The sequence below is a fragment of the Suricata suricatta genome, chromosome 13 (assembly GCF_006229205.1).
Source record: "Suricata suricatta isolate VVHF042 chromosome 13, meerkat_22Aug2017_6uvM2_HiC, whole genome shotgun sequence".
Taxonomy (NCBI): Eukaryota; Metazoa; Chordata; class Mammalia; order Carnivora; family Herpestidae; genus Suricata; species Suricata suricatta.
In genome coordinates this window covers 13,631,628-13,642,272 of record NC_043712.1, presented here as the reverse complement: position 1 = coordinate 13,642,272, position 10,645 = coordinate 13,631,628, and the positions used below count along the sequence as shown (strand labels likewise).

The following is a 10,645-nucleotide window of genomic DNA, read 5'->3' as shown; positions in this document are numbered from 1 at the left end:
CGGCATGGAACGTTCCCAGGGCTTGGCATGTCATGGGCGCTCGGTAAAATGACTGCTACTGTCATTGTAATTCATCACCACAGCCAGACACATTAACCTGTCCTGAGACGAGGCATGTCTTACATTACCTAGTGACTAACAAGAAAAATCATCACGGGGCTGCCCGCTCAGTGTGGATGGAGGAAGCACGCCTGCAAACGGGAAGGAGAACTGAGTGACAGGACCTCCAGGCTGGTGACAGGGTTCAGTCTTGGTCTTCTGGCCTTGATCACAACAATAAGGATATTAAGAAAATGGCAGAGGTGACGACACTTGCCACAGACCAACTGTCCATCAGCCCAGTATTCAGCATTTGCCACATCATCAGAGAGTGGCTTCTAGAAGGGTGTGGTCTAATCGCTCTGTGACCCAATAAAGCCTGAATATCCCTAACTTGTCCTAAATTTCTAATCATTAATTTTAATCTAAACCTCTACTGACCTTTCCTGCAAGAAACACTTTTTGCCATATGAACAACTTTTTCTTCTAAAAATCAGAAGGAATATAATTACTATCTCCTCCACCACACCTGGGAAAACTCGGGCCCAAAGTTAGGACAGATGCTACGGTGGACTCCTGTTTCTCAGCCGGAACTTCTAAACAGATTCCAGGTCCCTGCTCCCAAAGACCTTTGATGGTCACTGGAAGTGATGAGAATAGAGAAGCAAAGGATAAAAGACATGAGAGGACTTTTAAATTATTAACATAAAAATGAAAATAGATGAAGAGAAAATGTGGGAACCCTGCAATGACTTTGTCGCGAGCCTCCGATTTCTGGAGTTGACTTCGGAGCGTCAGGAGTGCAGCAGGAAGAGAAGGAGATCCCTTCAGGCAAATACCTATCAAAATCTATTTCCAGAAAATTCCTCTCGTGGGATTGGGAGGTTTTATAAAGCTAAAGGTAGCTGTCCTGAGATCCTCACTGCTAGGCTTAGACACTACATTTACAACCTGAGGTGAAGTTTTACCTTTCTGGATGCAATTTCCCTCGCGGTCTCGGGCATAGCCTTCCAGGCAGTTCTCACACCAAAACCCAGTGGTGTTATGCAGGCAGTTGATGCATTCACCACTCTCGGGCTTGCAAATCTTTGGAGTTTTGATTGGGTTCACGTGGCCATGACACTGGCACTGGGTACAGATGCTGTCGGAATTGTAATAGCCGCTTTCACACGTGTTGCAGTTCCGGCCTGTGTAACCCTCTTTACACTGGACACACGTCGGCTCCCATTCATCCAGTTCTGAGAGAGAGAGGACATCAGTGTAACTCAGTAACAGTCTGGAGCCACAATTACAAATGCAAAACAACTAGTGGGCCCCAAGAAGGTTTATGAACCTTCCCTACTATCTGCTCTCAAACTTAAAGAGACTAAAGATCTACACCTTATTTCTTAATTGTCCAGTTTATTGTGAAAACAAGCAGGCCCTCCACAGACTCTATTCAGGTAGAGAACAAAAGAAAGACGCATACGCAGGGAATAGAGTCATTATGATAACTAGGCACTCATAACTTCTGCATTCCTTCTTCTTTAGTCCCGACAGCCGGAATAAAATAGGATTTTAACAAAAACTTCCTCATCTCTCCCTCAAGTCTCCTTTCATGTATGTGTTTGGATTTGGTTGCAAATCCCTGGAAAGAAAAGCCCTTGTTTTTAGAGCTCCCTTTCCCCTACGGCACCCCACAGAACTTCACTCATCAGCGGGCTTTCTATCTACCGATAACGGATTGGCTGATCTTTCCTCTCAAAATGAAGATTTAGAGAAAGGCCTTACTTATGATACAGCTGCCTGTAGATGTCACTGCTGAACATGGGCAGCGAAGGCATTCTCTTGTGTCCTCGGGACTCTGATAAAATCCTTCTCTGCATTCTTCACAGTGATCCCCTTTGCTATTTTCCTGGCAGTTTAGACAAGTACCTAAAAGATGCAAATTATTTCAAGAAGTTAAAGATTCCTTCTGAAAGCACAATAACTTTAAAGAAAGCGTACCTGCAGCCAAGAGACCTTAGGAGCCAAGCAGAAGCTATCCAGCAGGAGTAAAGTTCAGTTTCCATCCCATCGTATTTCTACACTGGCCAGGTCTGTAAATTCTGTGCCCCCAACTTGACTGCAAACTCGAGGGAAAGGCTGGGTACATGAATAGAGTAGCAATAAGCCCGTGTTGATTGCTGACAATGTACAGAAAGCAAGTCAACTATTTTTTTTTCAAAGAAAAAATAAAAACAATCCAAAGATCTATTCAAAAGATAATGACCTGCACTGTTTTCATAGTTGGGATACTGACTAGAACTATATGTATGAACATGCACGAACCTTAAAAACAATGTTGGTTGAAAAAAACAAACTGCAGAATGATAGAGAACAGATGGAGAGCACTTATTTATCTTATAAAATTTTAAAAACTGTACTAAACAATACAAAGCAAATGAATACAGAATACATGAAGCAAATGGACACATACGTATTATGGGTAATAAAAGTCAAGTGCCGACTGAGAGAGCACAGTCGGATTTTATGCTCTGCTTGTCTTTATGGAGGGAAGGAGGAAAATGAATCTGGGGGATAAAACAGAGAGGACCCCCAACTTTATTTGAAATTGTCTAATTCCAATATATAACTGTGTATATATTAAGCAAATTACCAAAATATTAATATTTATTACTTCTAAGTGTAGGTACATGGGTATTGTCATATTACTTTCCATACATTTTTATATTTTAAAAATTCAAGATCAAAGGAAAAACAATGAATTAGTAAGGGCACCTAGCTGGCTCAGTTGGTAGAGCATGTGATTCTTGATCTCAAGGTCGTGAGTTTGAGCCCCATGTTGGGTGTAGGGATCATTATAAATAAATAAGTACTTAAGAAAAATCGTTTACTGTTTATTTATGAGCGAGACAGAGCACAAGCAGGGGAGGGGCAGAAAGAGAGAGGGAGACATAATCCAAAGCAGGCTCCAGGCTCTGAGCTCCGAGCTGTCAGCACAGAGCCCAATGTGGGGCTCAAACTCACAAACCACGAGATCATGACCTGAGCTGAAGTCAGATGCCTAACCAATTGAGCCACCCAGGTGCCCTATAAATAAATACTTTCAAAAATACATGCTTCGTTAGTCGAGAAAATGAAAAGAAAGAAGGACAGCCAAGTGACGTGTTTTGTAGTACTATTCCTTTGCTGCCCTATTAGTGAACATATTCTATCGACACTGAAGCAGCATAATGTCTGAAAACAGAAAATGGAAAAGTGTGGTGTAATTTACATCTCCTTTTTTTTTAAGTTTGTTTGTTTATTTATTTGTTTATTGTTTAGTTATACAAAGCATGAGAGATCAGGGGAGGGGCAGAGAGAGGAGAGAGAGAATCCCAAGCAGGCTCCACATTGTAAGCTCAGAGCCCAACAGGGGGCTCCAACTCATGAAGCATGAGATCATGAGGAAACCAAGAGTCAGACCCTTAACCAACCAACTCAGATGCCCCCACGTCCTTTCTACAGGAGGCCGGGGAGATGCACAGGGCTGCTCTCTTATTACAGGAGTAAGTGAGAACATGTGACAGAAACCTGGGTAGACAATGAAGTTTTACCTGATGAGCTAAACACAATTAAATGCTCAGGCTATTCATGAACAGTTATGTTTGATTTCTTTTCCTTACAAGTGAAATATTTATGACAAAGGGGAGAGAGACTGAGGTTGTGAAATAAAATGATCAGACAACTGGAGCAACGTTTGGAAAACCAAGAAAATGACAATGTTATTAACCCACATGGCACACCTCGATTCTTAAGTGATTACAGCAGAATTCCCCCAAACTTCATGAACTGATGGGGAAAGATAACTTCCAAAATTTATTATCTGAAACTGAATTTTGAACTAAATCAAATGTGCATGGAAATGTCACTTTTTTTTAAATTTTTAAAAATGTTTTATTTATTTTTGATACAGAGAGACAGAGCATGAGAGGGGGAGGGGCAGAGAGAGACGGAGACACAGGACCAGAAGCAGGCTCCAGGCTCTGAGCTAGCTGTCAGCACAGAGCCTGACGCGGGGCTCGAACCCACGAATGTGAGATCTGACCTGAGCCGAAGCCAGAGGCTTCACTGACTGAGCCACCCAGGCGCCCCAAATGTCACTTTTAATCATAGAATTTTTTTAAAGATTTTATTTTTAAGCAATCTACTCACTCAACATGGGGCTTGAAACCACAGCTCCAAGATCAAAAGTCACATGCTCTACCGACTGAGCCAGCCAGATGTCCCTAATCATATAATTTTTTAAGGCCTGTTAGTGTTAAGGATACTTCTCACACATATAACAAAGAAGTAGGATAGCCTCACACCATGATAAACACTTACTGATCTCTTTCTAGATCTTATATCCTGATCTCTCTTTAACTATGTATCTTTGTGACAATAAAAATAGCTGAAAAAAATACATACCAAGAAACTGCAGATTTTGGCCCTACAAATCAGATCATCTTAACTGTCAAAGTGTTCTGCAGGTTGGAGAAATCAAAACCTGCATCCTGTGTAAAATCTGGCCACCTGCTCTCCCCCTAATAAAAATATGCAATGGAAATAATTTTTAAGAAAGCAAGTTCTGATAAAGTCCTGAACTTTAAAAATACCTCAAAAAAGTTAATAATTCTGTAATAGAATATGGATGCTTGGGGCAAGATGTGTTCCAATAACATGCCATTTGTATGTGACTAATGTGGCAGGAAAAGGTCAGAGTGGTTTTTTTTTTTTTAACTTTTTAACATTTATTTATTTTTGAGAGACAGAGTGCTAGCAGGGAAGGGGCAGAGAGAGACAGATGGAATTGGAAGCAGGCTCCAGGCTCTGAGCAGTCAGCGAAGAGCCCGATAGTGGGGCTCAAACCCATAAACTATGTGATCATGACCTGAGCTGAAGTCAGACGCTTAACTGACTGAGCCACACAGGTGCCCCTACAGTGCTATTCTTATTTTTAAAAATGGCAAATATATATGCTGTTAATACTTTGCTTCTACAATGCTATTGGGCCTACATGCTTAGTGTTTTGGGGCCTTTTCCCATTTTAGATAAGGTCTCAAGCTTTTGTGTTTATCACAATATAACTGCATTCTCTTAAACCACTTATATTAGCTTATAAATGTCTCTAACTATAAAATTATAACAATTAAAACATTTTTACAGAAGAATTTATTTCTATTTGTTTTATGCCACACCCTGCAAGGAGAAGTCAATGAGGAAAAAAATAACCCTATGTGGCATATATGTTGTCTCAAAAGAAAAGACAAAAACAAGTATAATAACAAGACTCATTATGCTGCTTCAGACATAGTACCTGGAACGGAGCTGCAGAGAAAGAAAAGTAATGGATCACAGACAGACACACACAGACACGGCGGAACACTATCTAGAGCTGTGAGGGCAAGGGCTTAGTCCTTTTGGTGTTTCTCTCCTCCGACTTCCACGTGTCTCTGGTATATGTGTATCCCTTTTATTTTTACTGTCTTGATGTTTTTCTTTTAAACAAAAAAGTTTATGTATTTTTTTTGAGTGAGAGAAAGAGAGTGTACACATGTGTGCTAGCTGGAGAGGACTAGAGAAAGCGGGAGAGAATCCTGAGCAGACTCCGCGCTGTTAGTGCAGAGTCCAATGTGGGACTCGATCTTACAAATCGTGGGATCAAAACTATTTCAAGAACTCAAGCAACTTTAAAACATTCCATGAGAAACTTGGAAGAAATTCTTTTTTTAATAACCATAAAGATCATAACCTTTCAAATCCATATACAGGAGAAGCTTATAGTATGAATTTGCTTTTCTAACAGCTTATAACTCCTCTCTGGGAGGCAGTAGAGTATAAGAAAACTGGAACCGTATTTAATGTCAGACCCAAGTTCCTCTCCCAGTTGAACCTCTTCCCAGCTGGATAACCTTCAGTAACGATCTTCTCTGAATCTCACTTTTCTAAGCTGTAAAATGGGATAATTCTTGGGCTAATGATTTCATGTAATGTGAATATTTCAAAGGGCAAAAAACTATTTCCTAAGACAAATGTTTTCTCTTTATGCTTCAATTTCTTCGTCTATAAATTAAGAAAGCTGCACTAGATGAAATCTAAGTTCCCTTTAAAATCTAAAAGTTGAGGCGCCTGGGTGGCTCAGCCAGTTAACCGTCTGACCTCAGCTCAGGTCATGATCTCACAGTTTGTGAGTTCAAGCCCCATGTCTGCTGATAGCTCACAGCCTGAAGCCTGCTTCGAATTCTGTGTCTCCTTCCCTCTCTGCCCCTCCCCCACTCATGCTCTGTCTGTCTGTCTCTTTCTCTCTCAGAAACAAACATGAAAAAAAATTTTTTAATTTAAAAAATAAAATCTTAAAGTTGAGGATCTTTATGATAAATGATATATAAAAAATAAGCTGAAGTTTAACTTTATTATACTCTGCCTAAAACCTCCCAAAATACAACAATTCTGCCTTAAAATTCACATTCTCTTTGTTGAAAGATGGCCAAAGGAGTGGATTATCATTAAAAAAAAAAAAGAAAGAAAGAAAGAAGGGAATGAGAATTTCCTGAGGATGATCTCATGCTCACTGGCGAGGCAGCAAACAAATCTAGTGGGGGTAACCAAGAAACAACCAGTCAAAGAAAAGAATGTGGGGCTCCTTTCCAACCAAATTCAGTGACAACACTTTGAAAACATAAATCGCCACCTGTAAAAAGCCTTGTCCTTATTTATTTTGCCATTTCATCGTTTATATGTAAACCTGTCAGAAATACAGCCATGTGCGTCGTTGTGGGCAGAAATGCCTGATGCTCTCTACAGACCGAAGGCCACTTCCAGCTGTCTGAAAGAAAGGAGGCGGAGCTAAGTGAGCAAGGGAGACTGACAGAAGATGAAGTCAGAGAGAAAGGCAGAGGCCCAAAAACGTAAAGTCACGTAAGCCCTAGAAAGAAGTTCGAACTTTATTGCAAGGGGGATGGGAAGCCATTTGAGCATCTGAGCAGGGGAATGGTGTGATCTGGTCTAACATTTTAAAAAGATCCCTCTGGTTGTTACATGGTGGGGTGAGGAACCAGGGTGAGAGGGGGAGAGAGGAGGCAGAGAGATGAGATCAGAGAATGTCACAGTAGTTCAGAGAGACGACAGGGGCTTGCACAGGGATGGCAATAACAAAGGTCATAGACAGTGGTCAGATCCATGGTGTATTTTGGATGTTGGGCTGATAGAACTTGCTGGTGGATTCGGTATTTGCTGTAAGCAGAAGACAGGAACCAAATATGACTCCCAAGCTTTTGGAGTGAGCAACCGGCTGAGTGGTGTCAGAGAACACCAGGGGTAAGGCAGGCTTGGCTTCCAGGGTAGAAGAAAGAGTTGTCTGGATGTCTGAGGGTTTGGATGCCAATTAAGGCATTCAAATGAAGATGTCGAGTGCACTGTTGGATCTTTGAGTGTGAAGATCAAGGGAGAAATGTAAATCTGGTAGTCAGCACGGATGTAGATGGCATTTAAATTAAACCTAGGGGACTGAATGAGACCAGTTACAGAGAGTACAAATGGAGGAGACAACCATGTCAAGGACTGAGCCCCGGAGCACTCCAGTGCCTTCCTTGAACAGAGGAAGATCCAGCAGAGCTGACTTAGAAGGAAAAGAAAAGTAGGAAAGTGTGATATCCTAAAGAGAGGACAATTATCAAGGAGTGATGGAGTGCTCAGCTCAGTCAGGCTGAGGTCAAGGTGCTCACCATGGGATAGTATAAGTCCCTGAAAGCACCTTGAAGTCTTAAAAGGTGCACCATATGAACATAAAGTTCTAGTTTAAAAAATAATAGCCCTTCCACCTCCATTTTAATGTAAATATATGCTCAATAAAGAAAATACAGAAGGGCACAAAGAAGAAACACATCATAAGAAATCTGTCATTAAGATTTTGAATATTTTGGGGGCACCTGTGCAGTTCAGTCGGCTGAGCATCTGACTTCAGCTCAGGTCCTAATTCCATGGTCCATGGGTTTGAGCCCTGCATCGATCCAGGCTCTGTGCTGACAGTGTGGAGCATGGAGTCTGCTTTGGATCCTGTGTCTCCTCTCTCTCTACCCCTCCCCAGCTCATGCTTTGTTTCTCTGTTTCTTTCTCTCAAAACTAAACAAACACTAAAAAAACTTAAAAAAAAAAAGATTTTGAATACTTTCCTTAAAATCTTTTTTTATGTATAGAAGTTTATTGTTTGTTTTTTAAATAGTCTAAATATGTGGCCATGTCATTTCATGCCCTGCTTTTGTCAGTCTCTCACTGTTGTTATACACTATTCTTTTTTTTTTTTTGAAAGAAAGAGAGAGAGTGGGAGAATGCCAGGGAGAGATGGAGACACAGAATCTGAAGCAGGCTCCAGGCTCTGACCTGTCAGCACAGAGCCCAATGTGGGGCTTGAACCCACAAACCGTGAGATCATGACCTGAGCTGAAGTCGGACGCTTAACCGAGTCACTCAGGCGCCCCTGTACTACTTAAAACGTTTTAATGACAATGTCTTAGTTGCCTTTTATTGATTGCTTATAATGTGTCAGGCACTGTATTAAAGCCTCTGTAAATACATCACGCCAAATCATCACAATGACCCACTGGACCGTTACTGTTATTATCCTGCATTTCTAGGAGAAAAAACAAGCTAAGTAATTTGGCCAAGGCAAGGTCAAGATAGCACTTGCTGTGCTCTTAACCATGTATTGCCCAGATAACATAATTTGCTTCACTCCTTGTTGATAGAAATGGGGTTGTCTAATTTTTTAGAATTATAACGACTACTTTAGTAAGCATCTTTGAACACATTTTTTTATTAATTTAGAATTATTTCTTCAGAATAGACTTCTGGAAACAGAATTAGTGGATCAAAGAGGTTTTTTCTTAATTTTTTTTAAACATTTATTCATCTTTTGAGAGTCAGAGTGCAAGCAGGGGAGGGACAGAGAGAGAGGGAGACACAGAATCCGAAGCAGGCTCCAGGCTCTGAGCTGTCAGCACAGAGTCCAATGCGGGGCTCGAACTCAAAACCTGTGAGATCATGAGCTGAGCCGAAGTCGGACACTTAACTGAGTGAGTCACCCAGGCGCTCCAAGGAGGTATTTTTAAGACTCTGACACACATTGCGAAACTGTTTTCCAAAATGTTTATCCCCATTATATTTTATCACAGAAAAGTTACTTTAAAATCTGCTTCATCTAAAACTGGGAGCTATATGGAAACCAACTTGACAATAAACTATAAAAAAAATTGGTAATCATGATGACTAATATTTTAAAACATTTTAAAGTATTAAAATTTATATTTTATCATTAAAATTTAATGTTTAAAAAAACACACGGTATAGAAAAAGACTGGGAAGGAGAAAAGTAAGGAGTGTGAAAACAGCATGTGGCCACCAGAGGGCAGCCGTGTCACAGCGCTGTTGAACAAAAATCTTTGAGACGAAAGGAAGGACTGTATATTAAGCTTGCAGTTGTAAATCAAGTTTTTGCATCCCTTCACATTGAATTCCACTTTTGTTATATTTATAAACAGAGAAGCCATTTATTTCTCTTACTACTAACTGATTTTGGAAATCGCAATCATGAAAAGGATTTCCTTTGCTTTCAATTATCTCGAGCAAGGACAGGTTGGGATTTACTTGACATTAAAGGCAGCTCTCTCGTTGCTGCAAGGAAAACCAGAAGTGATATCAGCACTGCTTTCTTACTGTTCACGAGTCGTACACGCTCAGTAGCATGAAACATCCCTGTTGTTGACCAGGATTGAAATGTTTCTTTGTGTGTTTTTCCATTCATTTGTTCATTTACCCAACAGACGTTTACTGAGAACTTACTACATGCCAAGCTCCATGCTAGAGATTGTGTGCAATGATGAACAAAACTAGTATTGCCCCTCCCCTCATGGAACTTTCGATGGAGCAAGTGAGCCATATGTGACTCATAATCACGAATAAACATGTAATTATAGACCATGGTGAGTACTATGACAAATTATACAAGTGCATATGAGAGTGCATAATTGGGAACTGTCATTCTGCCTGGAGTGTCAGGAACTGCTTTCTAATGTAGCAAGCTTTGATGGAAGGCCTTACGGAAAAATGTGATTTTACAAGGCAAAGGCGCTAGCAGAAGGGTAGAGATTTATTAGAAAGACCATTCTGGGCAGAGGAAAGATCACGTATGAGAACCTTGGGAAAGGGGAACATAGCTTGTTTTAGGAATAGAAGCCAGTACGACTGGATCCTGGACCGTCGAGAAAAAGAGCAGCACAAGAGAGAACCAGTAAGTAGTCAGAGGCCAGATCACATAACAGAACGTAACACTATTTCTTCTAAATCAGTTTGTTTCACCATGGACCAGGGGGCTAAAATGAGGAATAAACTTCAATACAGGTTTTTCAAGGGTACTTTCAATTTCAAATACTCTGATACCTCACTGTCATAAAAGCACTTCTCCTTGCCTGACTGGTTTGTCCTGATTTTTCTGTTGGGGAAAAAAAGGTTTCTAAGGAAGTATTTCTAATTCTTACATTTAGGAAAACTGACCATTGGAAGAGTTAATTGTCTTTAGTTTTTAATAGTTTGCCTCAATGTGGTTTTC

The 10,645-nt window shown here is 40.6% G+C and overlaps 1 protein-coding gene and 1 non-coding gene across 2 annotated transcripts in view; one reads left to right on the top strand and one right to left on the bottom strand.

The window, feature by feature from the left end:
- Positions 1–10,645, bottom strand: part of MEGF9 (multiple EGF like domains 9) — an 86,482-nt gene that overhangs the window by 5,500 nt on the left and 70,337 nt on the right. Inside the window, exons 4-5 of the mRNA XM_029920494.1 lie at positions 1,810–1,953; positions 1,008–1,277 (exon numbers count right to left, since the gene is read on the bottom strand). Of these exons, the coding sequence (XP_029776354.1) occupies positions 1,008–1,277; positions 1,810–1,953 (414 nt within the window). The remainder of the gene's footprint in view (positions 1–1,007; positions 1,278–1,809; positions 1,954–10,645) is intronic.
- Positions 2,798–2,870, top strand: TRNAK-CUU. The gene has a single exon. It is a non-coding gene; the product is annotated as a tRNA-Lys (tRNA).